General features: G+C 33.9%; 1 protein-coding gene across 2 annotated transcripts; it reads left to right on the plus strand.

Moving 5' to 3' along the window:
* Nucleotides 1-2,116: 2,116 nt before the first annotated feature.
* On the plus strand, nucleotides 2,117-6,175 carry LOC108488526 (phosphatidylinositol/phosphatidylcholine transfer protein SFH12-like). 2 transcript variants are annotated; one of them, XM_017792806.2, is made up of 13 exons: nucleotides 2,117-2,367; nucleotides 2,726-2,825; nucleotides 2,948-3,214; nucleotides 3,451-3,528; nucleotides 3,644-3,745; nucleotides 3,837-3,886; nucleotides 4,109-4,208; nucleotides 4,325-4,420; nucleotides 4,512-4,619; nucleotides 4,792-4,906; nucleotides 5,067-5,467; nucleotides 5,591-5,671; nucleotides 5,769-6,175. In XM_017792806.2, exons 1-13 carry the CDS (start codon nucleotides 2,141-2,143, stop codon nucleotides 5,775-5,777), a joined length of 1,734 nt encoding a protein of 577 aa, XP_017648295.2. In that variant the 5' UTR covers nucleotides 2,117-2,140; the 3' UTR covers nucleotides 5,778-6,175. The 2 variants fall into 2 exon arrangements, with proteins under 2 accessions (XP_017648295.2, XP_052876545.1); XM_053020585.1 differs by having other exon boundaries at nucleotides 4,798-4,906.
* Nucleotides 6,176-21,004: the final 14,829 nt, after the last annotated feature.

Consider the following 21,004-nt stretch of genomic DNA (forward strand, 5'->3'; position numbering starts at 1 on the left):
TCTTTTTCAAAAAATCAAGCAATATAATCTTTTGATTAATTACACCCAATCATTTATAGTTATTAGGACACTATTTGAAAATGTTCCAACATTTTTAACATGTTAAGTGAGTTTAAATAAACTTGAGCTAGCCATTTATAAATATTGATAAGTCAAGACAATTAAGGCATATTTCGAGTCAAATCACATTTGAACAAATACGTGTGGTGTTGATACTATATAAAGGTCGAACCTAAATTCGATTTGACTACACATGAACATTTTTAGGCTTTACATGGTAGTGTGGAAAGAAAATTAGAAAGATGGAATATTGAAGAAGTGGAAAAATAGGAAGATGGAAAATATAAAAAAAAATCAATAGAAAGGTGGAAAGAAAATAAATTTTGAGTGTGCTTAGTTGGAAGAAAAGTGAGAAGAAAGGAAATATGAGAGATGATTATTTTCCATCTTAATGCATAAAAATTAATCTTTTCAAATTGGAATGATGAGAAGAGAGAATATGAGGGAGATGTATATGTTAGTTCAAAATGATGCATTTTCTAATTGTTTTATTTTTTTTTAATTTCATTTTTCTACTCTACCAAGCAATGAATAGAAAGAAAATGTTCTTTCCAATTTTTCATATTTTCTACAAAGCACACCTATGAAAAGAATAATTATATTTTCCATCATTTTAATTTTTCTTTTCACTCTACCAGTAAAGCTTTAATCTTTAATGATAAAAAAATGTTAAATTATTTTAATATTATATTATGTTTTAAATAGTGAAGTCCAGCCCTTTAGACAAGTAATTTAAAAAATTGGAGGAAGCCCATCCAACGAATTCTAAGTCAAATCGAGTATGAATTTGCCGCGAAGACCGTTTGGTTTAAGATGAGATATTTTTGAACGGGTAGGCCTTGTATTTCGCTCAATTTTCTAAACTGTAATGAAAAACCCCCCATTATTATTACTATACTATGCTTCAAAAGGAAAAAGAAATGAAATTAAACTGCCAAAGTTGTTGTCGAGACGAGAGTTGAGATCTAGTCAAAGATCACCAATGGGTAATTGCCAAATAAAGAAGAAAAAACCCACCCATTTTCTTCTTATGTCGTTTTTGCCTCTTTGTCTCCCCACCATTTTCGAATACCAAGCTAAAAAAATCCCATGTAAAATAAAATTAATGAGGTTTTTGTTATATTAATATCCCCACTATCCTCCTTCCTACTTTGCAGAGGTACATCTTTTTTTGTTTTTTAATATTTGAATTCTGGGTTTTGGTGTTTCTTAATCATCTTTGAATGTTGATTAGTAATATTTAACATTGTATTTGCAGGAATTTGGGTCCAAGGGGGTCGATAAGATATACGATAAGACGACTGTGTGATCCTTCTGCCCTTTACTGTTGCTCACCTATCTGGAAAATTCTCTCACTACCTTCCGATAATGTCTGCTGTTCAAGCCGAGACCCAAGGTCCTCTATGTTTTTTTGTTTTTAACATTCTTTTGTTAGATCTTCATGCATCTTTAGATTTTCCATTAACATGTTTATAGGTATAATTAGTCCCCCCCCCCTTTTATTATTATTATTTTTTTTTTATGTTTTGATTTATGTCTTCTGTGTTGCCCGATAGGATTCCATCGTTAAATCTATGGTATTGTCTGTTTTGAACATCCACAGATCATTTAAGAATTTGTCAACCGAATGTGTGCTTATGTTGATTCGAACCAAGAACTCATTTAAGAGAGATCTTTTCTCAAGACAAGTAGTGATTGAGATACTTGTATTGTAAAAAGGTCTCGAGATGTCCTTAGTTTGAATCAATGGAGGCGCACTTTCGAGTGATAAATCCTTTTAAGGGATCATTGGTTCTCAAAAAGGATAATACCTTAAATATAAGCGCAAGCAAGGAACATCTTGGTGGAGAATGCTTTTATTTATTGTACCTTTGAATGTTGATTTGCATGGCCTTTTTTTGTGGCATAACTGTAATGCTATTCCAGTGCTATGCTATTTAGTCCTTTTTTGTTAATGATGGATGATCAGAAACCAAAATGTAATGTTGGTAGATGAAAAAGCTTGGAACGTTTTCGGGCTTTTAGTATATATCCATTTATAATGTTAATAATTTGTTCATCATATCGGCATTGATCAGATATGGAGCTGAAGCAATCAGGGTCTGTTAAGAAGGCAGCAAGGAGTGCATCCAATAAATTCAGGAATTCACTTTCAAAGAGAGGTAGGAGGAGCAGTAAAGTAATGTCTATTGAAATAGATGATGATATTGATGCAGAGGAGATGCAGTCTGTTGATGCCTTGCGTCAGGCACTTATATTGGAGGAAAAGTTACCTGCAAGACATGATGATTATCATACGTTGCTAAGGTAACTTTCTTTCCCGACTCTTTATTTTTCTTTAAAGTACTCGTATCTGACATATTTGGATAGGAGGGAGGAGTTATAATCTTTCTAAATATATGAAAATGAACTTCTAAAAAATTGAGCATAATGTCTGTATAACATAGGTTTCTTCTATCTTGTATATTTTAGGTTTCGACATGTCTATTCATGTGTAAGCTGAATGAATGATTAAAAATGGGTTTGCATGTGAATCCAGAGTATAGAACAAAATATGCAAAGTTCAAGAAGGATTTGAGCAGCTATGCACAGTCCGATGGGTAACAAAATATTATAATTAAGTTTCAACATTACTCACCTGTAAATGTACCTCTCTATAATGCAGGTTCTTGAAGGCCAGAAGATTTGACATTGAGAAATCAAAGGAAATGTGGACTAATATGCTCCAATGGAGGAAGGAATTTGGTACCGACACAATTAATGAGGTATTCTTCTTACAGAACATACAACTTTGCTATTTGTTTAAGGTTCCTATCCAACATTGCCTTTTTAAAACTGGCCTAGAAGATGACTCTCATTTTTGCTACTGTTTTCTTCTTTTCCTAAGGACTTCGAGTTCAAGGAGAAGGCGGAAGTGTTGAAATATTATCCTCAGGGGTATCATGGAGTAGATAAGGACGGACGACCAGTGTATATAGAAAGACTAGGCCTTGTAGATGCTTCCAAGCTCATGCAAGTCACCACCATGGACCGCTATCTCAAATACCATGTAAGGGAGTTTGAGAAGACCTTTAGTGTTAAGTTTCCTGCTTGCTCGATTGCAGCCAAGAAGCACATTGATCAAAGCACAACAATCTTAGATGTACAAGGAGTGGTAAGTGAGATTCAATAATTACTATGTCTATGATACAACAATTTCAATGCTCAGTTTAACAAATCCGGACTTAATCCAGCTGTTTCTTCTAGCCATCCTTTTTGGCCATTGAATAAAAGAGAAATGCTAGTTTCGTCCTCTAACCTTCCAACCCAAGTATTTTTACAAAGAAGAAAGGAAACTTTTATTAATGTATAAGAATGTTTTTGGGGTTTAATTTCGAGTTAACAACACAGGGTCTTAAGAGCTTCACGAAAGCTGCAAGGGACCTTGTAGGTAGCCTTCAGAAGATTGATGGTGATAATTATCCTGAGGTACTGATTTCCTTAAAATTAGTGATGCATGATATCTAAGTTTTTGATTTAGTTTTGACTTTTTAAATTGTAAATGATAGAAGTCTGATGCGTAACGTTGTTTCCATTTTGGCAGACATTGAATCGCATGTTCATCATCAATGCAGGTTCTGGATTTAGAATGTTGTGGAACTCTGTCAAGTCTTTCCTAGATCCTAAAACCACAGCCAAGATTAATGTAAGCATACAGATTGCATATGCTTCCTCACACATGAATTTGCTAGTTTTAACCAATAAGCAAATAATTGGTAAAATCAATTACATACCAGGTTCTTGGCAACAAATATCAGAGCAAGTTGCTTGAAATAATTGATGAAAGGTATGTTCCCACTAGATTATTTAAAATTTTCTTCTTTTTCATGATGTGGCAACATTTTCCTGGTGTTGCTTCTTTTCCTTTTCCTATATACATACATACATACGTACATACGTACGTACGTACATATACGTTTATGTACATACGTATGTACGTACGTACGTATGTATGTATGTATGTATGTATATGTAGATGATATATATTCATGTTGGGGCTCTATATCAGTGAGTTGCCAGATTTTCTGGGAGGCACTTGCACTTGTGCTGATAAAGGAGGTTGTATGCTGTCTGATAAGGGTCCATGGAAGGACCCAGAGATCATTAAGGTGAACCATTCATTTTTTATTTCTTTTTTCTCCCTCAGTTGCAGTCATATTGATGACCTTGTATCGCTTGTGATCTGGATTCAAGGCACTTCTAATCAGTCCTTTTGACTTCGCAGATGGTTCAAGGTGGTGCACATAAAGGCTCAAAGAAATCACAGGATGAAAGCACTGAAGAGAAAACGACATCAGAGGATAAAACTGAGTCCCCAAAGGTTCTACTTGCTCTTTTTCCCTCTATATTGACGTCCTCTTCTATTGCGATTCTTCATTTTTCTTTGATTGACCAAGTAGTTTGTTTCACAGTCTATGCCGGCTAGTGAAGCCGTGGCTGCTGAGCCAGTTCCAGATGCACCAATTAAACAATCAGACAATCCTGTTGAGCATTCAGAACCCCCTCCCGTACAGGAAATAGTAAGTTTAGCAGCCTTTAAGAGATTTCAGGACCTAAAAGGTGAATCAAGTTAATATATAAGCCTTAAAGGATGCTATGCAAGGCCTATTGGCATAGAACTTGAGTTCCTAAATATCTTAACCTGATCGAATTTATTTGCTTTCCCTCAATCCCTTCATTTTCTTCCGAAAGTCACAGGTCCAAAAGAGCCCAAATGAAAATGTTGTCGCAGTGGTTAATGAACCCGTGATGGATTTGGCATTGACGAAACCAGAGCAAAATGGAAATTTTGCTCCTCTACAGAGAGGTGCATGGCCTACTCAGACTCTAATTTGCTCTTCGTGTTCCTCAATCATGTATTCATATTGTGTTTGTTATTATTTCCGTATCATAATATCGTGTTTAAGGTATTACATTACGTGTCTAGATTCTAACAGTTATAAGGTTCTCTACTGTGGAAATCGCAGATTCTTTTAGTAAGCAGGCAAGTCGCAAGCACCCTGATGGGGCTAGCTCTCATGTTTTCAATGGTGTGATGACCTTTGTTATGGGAATAGCCACCATGGTGAAAGTGACACGCAACATGCCAAGAAAGGCCGGCGATGACAAGACCGACTCTAGTCCGGCTGAAGGCATTGGCACAAAGGTTAAGAGCACGGAAGGTCCGGCCAAGTTAACACCACCACCATCACCAGCCATCTCCCAAGATGAGTTGGCGTCAGTCATGAAACGTATGGCTGAGTTGGAGCACAAACTATCTGTTGTCAACAGGCAAAGTACAACAATGCCCCCTGAGAAGGAAGAAATGTTGAATTCTGCACTAACCCGGGCTGATGCCTTAGAACAAGAGCTTATGGCAACCAAGAAGGTAACCGTTTCTATTTTTGATGAAACGAGCTATAATTGCATATATATATATATATATATATATATAAATTGTATTGCATGGACGTAAAACTGATTGCCATTTCCATTGCCTTGCTTTTTTCAGGCTCTAGAAGACTCATTTGCACAACAGCAGGAGCTCGTGGCTTATATTGAGAAAAAGAAAAAGAAGAGGAGGACTTTAATAGTAAGATATCAAGATCATATTAATTAATATTTGCCCAATTTTGTCTTTTGCTTATAAACCTGTCTCATTCCTAAATCTCCATTTGCTCGTGTTCCAGTTTTGGTGATGAATGAGATGCTGTAAGCTGACACAGGTGCTCAGGAAAGAGGTGGTGGAATAATTTGTTTCTTTCAAGACCAAGCCACCCCACACCCTGCAAATGCACTCTGGTCTCATAAGATGCTAATCTCAAGTTTTGATCATTATTAATTGCCCCGCAAGGATCAATTGTATTGTACAAATATACATATATATATATATATATATACCTATCGCCTGGCATGAGCTCGACACTCAACTGTTTATTTTCATTTTTATCTGCCCTGTTTAGAAAACCAGTGGTTACAAAGCAAGGAAATGAAACTTTCCTGGAAACATGCAGCGGAATTTAATTATGTAGTCAGTGTTAATCTGCATTCTTTTATTCCTAGTATCTGTTATAAAACATTATGGGAAGTTATATAATCAGCCATCTATTTCAACATTTTTTACATTACATGTGACTCAATGCATGTGCTTAACTAGTAATATAGACAGATAATCCACACTTCTATAATAAATTTGATGTACCCTTTATTATAAAACAATAACCCTCCCTAATATTACCAAAATGAGATGCTCATGTGTAAATGTCGCATCATTTCTACAAGCGAAAGGAAGGAGGCGGTCCAAAGGGGCCGTGTTTACTTGGAAATGGAAGGTGTCGTTGAAAATTTTTCACTTTGATGATTTAAGGAAAAGCAAAGTCAAAGGCAGTGGCTATCGGTAAAAATGTAATCAAAGAAGCTATTTTTTTTTCTACGCTTTTATCAATGCAAAGCAAAGCCAACCCCTTTTTAGGCATTGAGATGGTTTTCAACTCCACAATGTCAACATTTCTTATCAAATTCACATTGAAAGTGTTAGAAAAAATGGAACACGTGCTTACTATATATTTGCTGTTATTTTGTGTTCCATCAAAGTAACATGTTTACTAATAAAGCATTTGATCGTTAATTTTTTCGACATGAGTAATCTCTCTAGTACTCTCTCTGGTACTCTAGCATTGGCTGCTCAAACAGGCAATAGGGCAACTAAAAAAGTCCGATTGAGGAGGAGGATCCTCTCGATGGAGGGGGAATGGATATAGATTCGACAGCAAATGGCAGCCTATCGTTCAAAGATATGTTGATGAATGAGAATAAGAATAATGAGGTATTAAAGGATACGGACTCAAATGATATTAACCTTAAGGAGGAGGATGTTATCACGAAAATTATAGGAGGAATCCCTTCTGTTAGATTCTTTGACAGAGTCCATGGAATTCTGAGTCAGAGTATAAAGAGAACTGTGATTATGAAGCTTTTAGGATGGTAAATTAGTTTTAATGTCCTTTGGAATAAGGTTTGTGTGCTGTGGAAACCTTCTTCATCATTCCAACTTATGGATTTGGAGGATGATTAAGTTTAAATCTGATGAGTATTATATCAAAGTTCTTGCAGAGGGTCCATGGATTCTATTTGGAAAAATTCTAACGATTCAACCTGGGTCCCCGCTTTCTCTACGGCCCAGCCATATCCCACAAAAGTCATGGCACGGATTCGATTGTCTGATCTTTCAGGATTTTTTTTTTTTTACAAAGTCTTCTTAAGGCCATTAGCAATATGGCTGGTCAGGTCATTAAAATTGATGAAAATACTTTTGGATATAAGATGAAGAAAGAAGTGAAATTGAAGCAAAAACAAGACAAAAATGGAGAAATCAAATTATGACAACTGTTTCATTTCAGGAACTACATATTAGCTTACATGAACTATTATGCTTAAATAGGCAAAAAAATAATAAAATAATTATAACTTAGTTTAATTTTGCAACTTGATTCATACAACTTGCTTCTTTAGTTGACTGATTTCAGTTTATTCAGCAACCAAAACGTCTTATAAAAATTATCATCGTTTTAGTGCAAGTTTGGAAACTTGCAAAGTAAGAGTTCGCATCTATAAGCTCGCCTAGCATAGCTTGCCGTCCCAGACTACGCAGCTTTGGTGAGCTCGCACTATTGGAGAGCTCGCAGTCTTGATGAGCTCGCAGTTTTGGGTGAGCTCGCACATTTGGTGAGTTCGCAATCTTGCGATCAAGGTTCATTAATGCACGGATGGTCACTTCGCAACACTCCTCCTTGGCCTCCATGTTGCAAACCTCAATATCATGACGCAACTTTTCAAACTTCGTCTTCCCAAGTGATTTTGTTAAAATGTCAGCCAACTGTTCTTGCAAACTATAGTGAACCAAAGTTAGTTCCTTAGCTTGTTCCACTTCTCTCACAAAATGATAATTGATGTTGAAGTGTTTTGTTCTTCCCTGGAACACTAGATTTTTTGCAGTTGCAATAGTAGATTAATTATCGCACTTAATCTGTTTCCCAACTTCAATTCAAGAACTTCTTTTTCTTCTTATCTAAATATTCTTTGCTAACATAACTTTTAGGAAATTAATTCAAAAAGAGTCCCAGTTCATCCATTCTTTCGATACTATAGTAGTTAAAGTCAACTACCAGTAAGAAGCCTCCTCTTTTTCATTGTGACACAACACATTTTAGAAAATCTTTAGAAATACATAAGATTTCTTCTAAAACTCTCTGTGTTTGCTAACCAGTACTCAGCTCTAGTAAATCACCACTCACTTTACCTCTAAACTATTCGGCCCCGCATTTTCGAATTTAATAAATAAGAAACCTATGAATATTTATCGTATAAAGCTTTGAAGACGAGGCTGTGGAGGTCATTGAGCCACTAGATTAATCTAAAATTCGCGTAAAACATATAATTCAATAATAAGAGAAGTATTGTGAACCTCTTCTTTAGACTTTTGAATTTCGTCACATAAAAAATAGTCATTAGATAGGAAACTTGAGAATTGCTCACAACTTCCTCGGAATTAGCTCGATTGGAAGACATCCTTTATCTATAAAAGAAACGAAATCCCTTTAAGTCAGGAGACATCACACTATCACAGGTTATAAAATGGCATGTATTTCTAGACTCCACACATGTTACGTTCAGTCTGAGAATCAATTAAATTATGCTCTGATACCATTAAATGTAACACCCCTAACACGTTTCTATCATCGGACTAGGGTTACAAAGCATTACCATACAAATCAGAATAAAACTTAAAATTAGATTAATAATGTTATTTAATATTAATTATTTAAATCTTATACAAATCCAACAAATATACACATTTGGGAATTAATTTGAACTTTTGAGGCCCTAAAAATAGCTCGGGATCAAAATGAAACTAATTTGAAATAATTCAGAAAGTTTAGAGAAAATTTTATAAATACCTAAAAAAAGGGGACATATGGCTATGTGAAACACCCTAGACCGTGTAACTTTCAAAATTGGAACACATGGCTGTGTTCCTGCACGTGTTTCTGCCTATGTAACTCACTGACTTGAGACATACGGCCATGTCCCAGTCTGTGTCTTAGCCCATGTGGGAACTACTTGTATAATTTTACAACACGCTCAGGGCACATGCCCGTGTGGTTGCCTATGTGTGTCACACAGCCATGTAACAGACCGTGTCTCAGGGCTTGTACACCTATATGTACCTTAAAACTCAAGTTTACCAAATATGCTTACTTAAGAGACAAACCTACCATTAACCAACTAATTTACTTACTCAAAACACACCTAAACAAGAACAAAACATGTCAAAATCACACTTAAATTATACAATTCAAAAGCTTATCCAATGTACCCTCATTGGTACCACAATTTTAAACATCTAAACAATTCAACCTCAATGTCATGGTTTCATATTCCATACATACATCACATAACTACCATTCAACCGTTTCATTCACACTTCAATATACCAAAAAGTTACCTAATCACAAAACATTCACTAATAACCGAAACACATATTACATACACACTCCATTTAGTTATCTTATTCTCAATTAATACCACCTAGTCATACTTCTTCACAAGACACACATAAAAGACCAAATTTGTCTATCAACACAAACATATACCAACTAATTTCAAAACATACATATATGCAAGTAAGTTAAGCATAGGCCCGAAACATATCAAATTAACATTCAACCCTATACATGCCATTTATAACTATTAGCCCAACTTATTCAAAAGCTACCAAAATAGTCAATGGATAGTGTGATTGTGCTCTAACGAAGATTCCAACCGATCAAACTTTTCGATGACCTACAGAAATAGAGAAATCAGCTAGGTAAGAAACTAATGCTTAGTAAGTTCGTATAACAGAACTTAAACTTACCAAGTGTAATAATTAAATAGCTATAAATGATTCCATTTAGCCATAGTCCAAATTTCCTTTTCCTATACACAACACCTTACAAGATTAGTAGGTGAAGCAATGCATATATAAATTTAACCAAATAAGGCATATAACCTCTCAAGCTTTTCAAATCATCTATTACTTTCATCATATACTATGTACTTTCATTTTCATTACCTTTCATACCTCAAATTTCATATATCATACATAATATATCATAGTAAATCATGACATATACCTAATAAGCATTTAGGTTTTATATATATCATCCATCTACATATTTGAGTCTACATAGTTAGTAGATAATAAATAAACATAATTTATGTTAAGAAATAAATTTCATGCTTATTTCATCCGTCACATGATAAATTCGCATCATTTTCATTACATATGTGCATATCCATATTTCCATTTCTTATGAACATTAGTACATTAAGTTTTTATATATGTCTTTCCATTAATCTTTACTTACCCATTGAATTAAATAAAATAACATCAAAAACTAGGAAAATACTCATATCACCATTTAATTCTCTATACACACCACAACATCACGATTTAACATATTTATAGACATATAAAGTATATATAATCACACCAAGGCATTAACATTCGTTATCAAACTATACTAGTCAAAAGTTAAACTCGTATTCATACTTACGATACATACCTCACTTGAAACATGTTACCTGAATAGCAAATGATTGGAGAGTGCCATAGTGTCTTTCAACCATGGTCTTATTTATTCTAATCTTGATGCCATAGTGTCTTTAAACCATGGTCTTATTCATTTTCTGTCGTGTTGCTATAGTGTCTTTCAACTATGATCTTGTTTCTTTGATTCGTGATGCCATAACATCTTTCAGCTATGGTCTTTCTTGATAGAATCATGATGCCGTAACGTCTTTCAGCTATCGTCTTACTTAATAGGATCGTGATGTCATAACGTCTTTCAGCTATGGTCTTACTCGATAGAATTTTGATGTCATAACATTTTTCAGCTATGGTCTTACTCATTTCTGGTACGATGTCATAGTGTCTTTCAACTATAGTCTTATTTATTTTCGGTATAGTGCCATAGTGTCTTTCAACTACGGTCTTAATCATTTCCTTCAAGCCAACAAACTCAATTCATATATAAACAATTAAATATTAAACAATAGAAATAACAGCTAATTGATTTAATCAAGTTACGAACTTATCTGGACTGAATTGTAATTGTTGCAGAAGTTTAGAGACTCTTCTGTAATTTTTTTCCACATAAGTCAGCAGGATCTTGATTTAAAATTTAAAATTTTCCCTTTATTAGCTTATATTCATATGCCAATTAATTCTGCGTTTTATACCCTTTTATTTTTCAAAATTATATAATTACCCCTAACTTTTACAACTATTGCAATTTAGTCTTTTAACCCGAAAATCATCAAATTAACCATCTTCTAAAGTTCAAAATTTACACCCGAATAATCTAGGCCCTTAAACAATCCCAATTATACCTCTAATTCACCATAAAAAATTTTAACATTTTAACAATTTAGTCTTTAAATCAAAAACTAATAAAAATTACTTCACATAACAACCAAATACCACAATCAAACCTTCAAACACATAATTATCATAAAAAAAAAACTAAGATTCATCAATGTAAACTTCTAAAATTTTTAACAGATTCAAAAACGAAGATACGAATTAACTGGACCTAGTTGTAATAATCTTAAAAACATAAAAATGATTAAAACTGGATAAAAATATGTAATTGATTTTAAGCATGGCCGAAGCTTTGGTGTTCTTGAATTCCATGGCTTTCGGTGAAGAAAGGTTGAAGAAAGTGAATAAAAAATAATGTAATGAAATGGCGATTTGTCTTATTTTGTTTTAATTACTTTTTTTTACATTATTAACTTATAATATAACTTATAATTTTTATACATAAACCATTAATAAACCGTCCAACATAAATGAATATGACTTATTTTCCAAATAAAACCATCCAACAAGTTATTTAAACACATTTAACCCTTATAACTTAATAGCAATTAACTTATGCGACTTTTACGATTTAGTCCTTTTCTTTAATTAACTATCTAAATATTAAAATTTATTAACCATATTTTAATATAACCCTAATAACACTCCGTAAATATTTAATTATTTACGGGCTTGGTTTATAGAAACAAGGTCCCAAAACCTCTTTTTCTAAAATCACTTGACTTTAAAGATTTACCACTTGAACCTAATTATTCGTTCAAATAACATAAATTATCATTATAAAAATTTATTAAAATACTATTTTGACTCGTAAATATTAAATAATAATATTTGAGAATTCACTCGTTGAATTTGTGGCCCCGAAATCACTGTTTTTGATACCACTAAAAAACGGACTGTTACAAGTACAATCGACTAAAGACGAAATCCCAATCATCTGCTTTTTCGAAGGGAGTTATTGCAAACCCTATCAGCAAATTCCTCTTATTACCATCCTAAGCAATGACCATCAAAAATCAATGCTCATACCTCCTGTACAGCTAGGTGCCGTCAATTTATACCAAAGGCTTACAGTGGAGGAAAGTTTCCTTGCATTGATCGAAGGTCCAAAAAAATTAGTGGAATAATCTTTTCCTAGAGACTAAACAGTCGCCAAAGTACGCCGGGTGTATTTCCAAATCAGCCATGGAACCTGGTAAATACTGATCTAATGCCTGACACCATTGCCACATATCATTATACGGCCTGTCCCAGTCGTCATGCAACTTATCCATAGCATTTTGTTTTGTGACCCATGCCTTGTAGTACGATGAGGTGTAATTGTATTGGCTACAGATGTTGGCAATCAACACCAGGATGAGAATCTTGAGACCCGCTTTCACCATAGATAGAATTATGTCAGATATCATGTTAGAGTTTAGCTTCAGATAACCCTAACTTACACCTACAAAGTACAAGTTAAAGTTATGTTATTGGGAAAAACAAAGACCTCGGTCAGGACACATTATATAAGATATCAGGTGATTGCACCGTGCACTTACTGTAACACAAGTATGTGGATCGATATACTTTTTGATTATCCACAAGCATGTCTTTTTCTAAAAAGATGCCACGATTTTCCATTTGTACCTCCCGTTATGCATTACGCACTTGCCCTTGAATTTCTCCGAATAGGATTTTGTAACATGATAGTTCATGTCGTTCTTGAAGCTATGTCATTTCAGTACAGCAAGAAAAACATCTTTGTTGGGATACTCCATGCCAACTTTCAATATACAGACATTTATCGATGAGCTTGCATGGCCAGGTGTTCTATGCTGGAGTTGTTAGAACTCTAAACCACCCTCGACAGAGAGGTCGATATTGGTCCTATGGGGAGAAGGTTTATATGCCCTAAATTATAGATCTGGATCCAGAGCATTTTTTGAATCATCATCATCAATTCCACAAGGTTTTGGCTTAGTTGTAACCTACTCTGATTAAAAAAAAAAGTGTTACTTTTGAACCATCCGGACCAGATTGTCGAATTGGATAGAGTTCTAATTCTGATCCGTTAACAAAATCTATTGTCCCTTCTTTCTCGACTGCATCTTCTTTCTCAACTATATCTTCATTGTCATCTTCAACCAAAGGGTTCATTGTACCCTCGTCGAACCTGATTATAAGGAGTAAGTCATCAGTTCTTCTATACCCTATGTTATGATTCACATCTACACTAGATTGCCAACAGTTGTAGGTTGATGGCCCCCGGTATAAGTGCTTCCACCCATGACATCAAATCACTGAAGTTGAAATCAAATGCACTGACTGAATGCCGTGTCCAACTGTCAAGGTTCGAGTTATGCTTATACCTGACTGATAATGGCCACTGAATTTGAAATCATGCTTGAAATAGAAGAATTTTTACCTATTAACGCTTTGCAGACATCATAATAGGAGCTTTGTAACAAACCAGTAAACCTATTACACAACCGTGTAGTAGGACTTTCTACATCTGCTTCATTTCCCGCATTAGTCGCAACAGTGTTTGAAGATGGACCAGCTCCATCAACCTCTAAAAACTAGACATATAACTCCATAATAGCATTTCCAAGTGAACAGTGCAATGATTTGACTGTCTTCAGCTCGAGCTCGCCTTTCAAATCAAATAACTCATACATAAAAGGATCAATCGATGCTAGATATCTACATTGCAAGCTCGATATTCTTCCCTAGCTCGAACCGTTAACTTTCCTACCGATTCTAGTCTATAGCTCACACAATTGAATGGTGCAGTTGAAAGCCAATTCCACAGACTAGGCTCTTGCAAATACGACCCCGACGTTCGTATTGTAAATTTGGACGTCTTAATAAATTATAGATTTCACTCGTCGACTCATTTTAATTTAAAACAAATTAGATATTTAGAACAAAAAAATCTTTAAATGGTTATCCAAAAAAATACAAATGCACTCGCAGTGCAACTCTTCAAAGAAGAACGAATTTACTGCATGTCTAAGTATTGAATACTTCGGTAGTTTAATAGCAAAAAAGAATGAGAGAGGGAAGGCGTGCTTTACAATGCATTTCAGAAGATGTATTTTCATCAAATAATAATAATGAAAGAATCTTTTGTGCTCGAAAATATGTTTCAAAGATTAACTAATTTTAGACACGTGCTTCAAAGGGTTTAGGTTTCAAAATGTGCCTTAAATCTTACCCGAGATTCCCAGGATCAGGGCACTTTTGTCAAAATTTTAGTTGTGGTGGTAAGAAAGCTTTCCAACTAGCGAGCTTTCCTATTGACATGGCAGGAAAGCGTGTCTAGCTAAATGTGTTTTCCTTGTATTTAGTGGAAAGCGCATCCAGCTAGGTGTGATTTCTTGTTATGTCAGCAGGAAATCTCAACCAACTAGACGAGCTTTCTTACCATTACAAATAAAAGTCTGACAAAAGTTCCTTAATCCCAGGAATTCTGGGTAAAACTTGAGGCTCTTCTTTTAGATATTCGATGAAAGCGTCTTTCCTGCGACGCACTTTCAACCAAGGGTTATTTTCTTTCCAATCTCACCCCTCCTCTACGCCTATAAAAAAGGGGGGCTCTAGCTTCATACTACATCATTCCTAAACCCATCATCTCTCCCGATCACCATCCATCCACTTTACAATCTCTCTCTCTCTCTGTTTTCTTCCCTGCTTCAGTGCTAACAAAATTTTCCACTAATAAAATTTCCTTTTTGAGGTATTTTTGAGTCGTCAGTGATGTGATATCACCCCGAGATGCACACATTTTGTATATCCTACCAAGATGGGGCCATTACCTCAAAAACTTATCTTGTGGAAGTCAGGTTCTGAGTTGATTTTGCTTTATATAATCACGGGTAAAAGTTTACGTAGAGGTCTCGGTCGACAATCATTATGAGGTCATGGATCAGAGTATAATGAGAGAGCCATTTAATAGTCGTTATACGTGCATCAGCTTAAAATTTTTGGATACCGAGAGATGTTGCCTTATAAATATCATACAGAAGTTTAAGGGCATAATCATAGAGAAAAATTATGGGGCTTCTCCTATAATCAGTGTAATTTTTTCTCTATTTCCACATAGTCGGTATCTTTAACCTACCTTCTTATCCAAAGGTCGACATCCTCGCAGACACAGGAGGACTCTCAGGTGGGCAGCAACCATTACGATGCAGTAAAAGTGATGCTCCTTTCAATATGACAATGGTTGTCATTATTAAACAACCCATTAATAACTATAACTGCTATTATGTCGACCTGAGTTTAACCTCTACTATGTCGGAACATTCACTCTTTGCCTTAAAACCCTCTTGTGTCTACCTCAATGTTAGCCTTCGGATAAAAATGAAAAGTTAAAGATATCAACTGCCTGGAAATAGAGAAAAAAATTACGTTGATTATACTAGAACTTTTCCCTATGATTATGACCTCAATCTTATGTATAGTATTTATAAAACATCATTTGCGGGTATCCAAAAAGCTTGAACTCATTACTGCATAACGACCATCAACTAGGCTACACTTATACTCGAACCTGTGATCGCATCACAGCACCGACTAGGACCTCCACTTAGACTTGGACCTATGAACGTATCAAGCATTGCCACCCCGAAACTTGACTTCCATAGGATAGATTTCTAAGGTAATGGTCTTGTCCCGATATGACATATGAAACGTATGTGTTTTGAGACACATTATCACATCCTCGGCCCCTCAAATCTACCTATAAACTTTTACGATTTCACTATTAACATCCTAAACACTAAACCCTACTTCCTAAATAAAAAACCCTAACCCTAACTTTAACCCTAAAAAACTTTTATAAAATCGAAAGTCGAGGAGAGAGAGTGTAAAAACACGTAACTAGAAGCGCTTTCACACTCTCTCTCCAAAATCAACCTATTTCTCCAAAATACAAAAAATAAAATGCATATTTCATCAATTAAGAAAAATGGTCTATATGGCTAAATTAGCCATTAAAATCAAGAAGTGTAAAAGATAACTCTATGGTTCAAGATCATGCTTTTTGTTGGCCTCTACCACCTCTTGAATGGACTAAACTAAATATGAACGGTGTTGTAAATTTGGTTTTTGGCAAGCTTTAATAGGTGGTATTCTCCGTGATAACAATAGGGAATGGTTATTTGGCTTTTGCAGGAACATCGGATGCTGTCCAGTCTTTTTAGCAGAGCTTTGGGGTATAGTTGATGGGTTGTCGTTGGCATCATGGTATTAAATTGCGGCTGTAACGCAGTGTAATGGCCGCATCATAATGATTTTGAAGGTCTCCGCGCACAATATTGGTGCAACGCGACGAGGGAACCGCATCATAACTTTGCGGCCAGAAGTCGTTTCGTAACTCTTTAACATACAATATATTGTGCCGCAACACCACAACACCGCAACAAACTTTCAAATTATCCGAAATATGAAATCACATAGATGAAACACTCGAATATTTTTGGACTTAGCAAAAAAGAAAAAAAATGATGTTAAATAATAAAAAATATTTAACTTATGAAACATCATTGTTTGATCCTTGGAACATTATGAAAATTGTTTGATTATTGGAACATTTAATGATTTCCAACATTATACTTACATTAAATCAACAAATTACATGTCTATTATCACTTTTTTCTTAGTAGTGATTATCGGATAAAGTTTTATTTGTGATTATTTTATGATTTGAATGGCATACACATACTTTTATTTTACATATACTTGATATATATACATAGGGGCGAAGCCAGAATAAATTTTTAGGGGGGCCGAATGAAATTTTAATTTTTTATAGTCTATATATTTATAATTTTAAAGGATTAAATTGAATTTTTATAATTTTAAGGGCCAAAATATAATTTTACCTTTACTAATTTAAAATTTTAAAATTTTTAAAGGCCTAAATAATAATTTTTCATTTTAGGCCCCTAGCTACGCCTTTGTATATACACATACTTTTCTTTTACATTTAAGTTTTGTGTTACAACTTACAATTTTATAGCTTTATTTATGACTACTTAAGGATTTTAATGGTAGAATCAGTCAATGGCGCTATGTTGTTTGGTTATTGTCCTGATTTTGGACTTTCTGCACTGCTATTTCTGCAGTTGCTTTTTTCAATAATAAAATGAATATTGGCTGAGAAAAAAAAAAGAATTTGCAAGTAGAATTTGTTTTGAAGTGTTTGAAAAACTATGATGGAATCTTTTGGTACAATCATGTGAAAAATACAAAAAAAGGGTAATATGTAAGTAAAGGAATAAAGTAAATAGTGTAAATTTTGTTTTGGAACTGCTTGAAAAAATTGGAAAACTGTGATAGAATCTTTTGGTATAATCATTCAACAAATAAAGGGGGGGGAATGGGTAAAATATATGTAAAGGGCTAAAGTAAACTGTGTAAATTTTGTATTAAAGTATTTGAAAAACTATGATAGAATCTTTTGGTACAATCATTCAACAAATAAAGGAAAAAATTTGAGTATGAAATGAATAAGTATATATATAATATTTCATGTAGTTTTCTCTTAAAAATAGTTAACAAACTTAAAAGAAAAATTGAAATGTGTCAAAAAAAAAAAAGGTTTACACCACTAAATAAGCCATCAATGGGTGGAAGAGGCAAATAGAAACTTTGAGTTCCAAATTTCAGTTATCCTTCTCCACCATTTCAAGAGTTCACTTCTTTTTCTTTTCTTTTCTTTTTTTTTTCCATTTCAAGACTTGTTCTTAACTCTATAGTTATTACAATAGGTATGATATGAAATTATTATTATTTTATTAATTGCGGTGATTAGTATAGGTAGCTAATTTAAGGTTTATTACTTCGTTTAAAAAAATTATTTATCTTAGTTTATTACATGAAAGTTGAAAGAACTAAATAAAAGATACAATAGATCTGAGGCATTTAGTTGCAAAGCTATTTATAGGGTATTTCTGTGAATCATTTTGTGGTGTTAGTTATAAGTTTTGTGATTTATGTTTCATGTTTTGAATTTTTTATTATTATTTTTAAGTTTTATAATTATTATTTTATTTTTTGAATATTTTACTATCTAGTTTGATCTCATGTAATGAATAAGAATGATTTATGTGCAGCTATAAAAAATTCCACGTTCGAGAAGTAAAGAAGGTGAAGCTCCTAGTGATGATTACAGTTGGAGGTGGAGAGAACCTATTGAAGGTGGTCGTAATAATGTCAAATGCAAATTTTGTGAAAGAGTCATCAAAGGAGGAATAACATGGTTGAAAGAGCATTTGGCAGCAAAAAAAGGGAATGTAGCACCTTGTCCAAATGTCTCGGCAGAAGTTAGAAAAAACATTGCTCAACAGCTTAATGAATATCATAATGAAAAATTTGTGAAGAAGAGGAGGAAAGAAGAATTGGATGAAAGAATAAGATTAGGAGATCATGAAGATTATTGTGATAATGATGCAGATGATGTGTTAACTATTACAAGACGTGAGAGTATAAGATCCAAAATTGAATGGGAAGAAAGACAATGTCGAAGAGCAAGAACTGGTCAAGATTCAGCTTATGAAATTAGAGGAGGTAGTAGTTCTGAAACTCAAGTATTTAGTAGATCATTCAGTATCCATAATTCTGAAAGAAGTGTTAGGGAACATCAGTGGACTAATTTTAACTCTCCTAGAGCTAGATTAACAAATATGGATCCTGTTCTTGAAAGATAAAAATGTTCGAAGCAACCAAAACTCACTACAAGCTTATTGAAAAATGCAAAAGCATAGTTGGGGAAAACAATGTCAAAGTTAATATTGTATGAAGCTTTACCTACAAGAATTGCAAAGTCACCATTTTTACAGCATGTACTTTAAGTTGCAGCTGAAGTTGGAAAATCACTCCTTTAGTTTATGAGGTGACAGAAGTGTATTTGGAAGAAGAGTATAAGGAAATACAAGAATAGGTGAATGCCTTTAAGCCTATCTAGGAAAAAAGAGGTGGGACCATTATGTGTGATGGATGGAAAGGGACTAGAAATCAACATATAATCAGTTTCTTAATTTATAGTCTTAAAGGTATTCTTTTTAAAAAGTCAATTGATTCTAGCAGTATTACCTCTCGTACTGTTGAGTATTATTTTAATATAATGGATAAAATGGTGGATGAAATTGGTGAATAATTTATTGTTCAATTTGTTACAGATAATGAAGCAGCGATCAAAGCCAATGGTAAAATGTTGATGCGAAAGAGAAGGCACTTGTATTGGTCAGCATGTTTTGCTCATTGCTTGGATCTTATTTTGGAAGAAATTGGTAACAGAAAAAGTGTGAGAAGGATACTAGATGAAGCAAAAAAGATAACTTCTTTCATATACAATCATACATGGATGATTGATTATATGAAGAGATATACCCAGGGAAGAGAACTCTTGCGACCTGGGATTACTAGACTTGCTACCAATTTCATTATTTTTGAGAGTATTGTTAGAAGCAAACAAACATTAAAAGAAATGGTAACTTCTCTAGAATGGAGAAAGCCCACATATGTAATAAAACCAGCTAGATTAGACATGATGGAAGTCATTAACTCCAACCAGTTTTGGAAAAAGGCTGTTGATGTCATAAAGATCCAAGAACCGTAGGTTAAAGTATTAAGGACGTGTGATGGTGATGAAAAACCGACTATGGGTTTCATTTATGAAGCTATAAATAGATCAAAATTGGTGATTCAAAGAGATTGTCTCTATTACAAGAAAAATTGGGAAATAATTGATGGAAGATGGAGTAATCAACTTCATAGTGATTTACATCCTACTGGCTAAAACTTTTAACTTTTTAGATTGTGAAGTATTTTGTTTAGATACTTATTATATTATTTTTTATATAGGATATTTCTTAAATCTACAATTTCTATATGGAGGCAATTCCACAAGTGATGTGCTTAATGAAATCGTTAATGGGGTTAGATACAAAGGATAGAGCCTAACATGAATAATCAAGTTTTGGCAATGAACCTGGTATGTATTTATATACTTAAATTTTTAAAGAAACTTACAAATTATCATGTTTTAACTACTAATTCATTTATTTTTAGTTGTTGCTATATCGAGATAAAATGGATTCTTTTGGAACACCGTTAGCCCAAGCTACAATTCTGAAGACTAATCCTGGTAAAAAAGAATTTCACCTCTATAGTTTTGTAGATAATGAAGATATATTTATGAATACTTTATGAATTGTATCCTATTATTTATGTTTTTCGAAGCTGGATGGTGGATTAATTATGAAAGTTGTGCACCTCAACTTCAACGCATTGCTATCAAAGTTTTGAGTCAAACAATTTCATCAAATTGTGAGCGTAATTAGGGTACTTTTAGTTTGATCCATACAAAGAAGAGAAATAGGCTCAAGCATAGAAAGCTTCAAAAATTAGCTTATATGTATTATAATATGAGGTTGCAATTAAGACACATGGGAAGAAAAAGTGCACAAGAGTTGGAAATGAGCTTTAATCCGATCAATCTTGATAATATTT

The sequence above is a fragment of the Gossypium arboreum genome, chromosome 10 (genome assembly GCF_025698485.1).
Source record: "Gossypium arboreum isolate Shixiya-1 chromosome 10, ASM2569848v2, whole genome shotgun sequence".
In the NCBI taxonomy this organism is placed as follows: domain Eukaryota; kingdom Viridiplantae; phylum Streptophyta; class Magnoliopsida; order Malvales; family Malvaceae; genus Gossypium; species Gossypium arboreum.

Coding starts and splice junctions, on each gene's coding strand:
- LOC108488526 (XM_017792806.2), top strand. CDS start 2,141: ATGGAGCTGAAGCAATCAGGGTCTGTTAAGAAGGCAGCAAGGAGTGCA. Junction 2,826..2,947: donor GTACCGACACAATTAATGAG/GTATTCTTCTTA, acceptor TCTTTTCCTAAG/GACTTCGAGTTCAAGGAGAA. Junction 4,907..5,066: donor TTTTGCTCCTCTACAGAGAG/GTGCATGGCCTA, acceptor TGGAAATCGCAG/ATTCTTTTAGTAAGCAGGCA.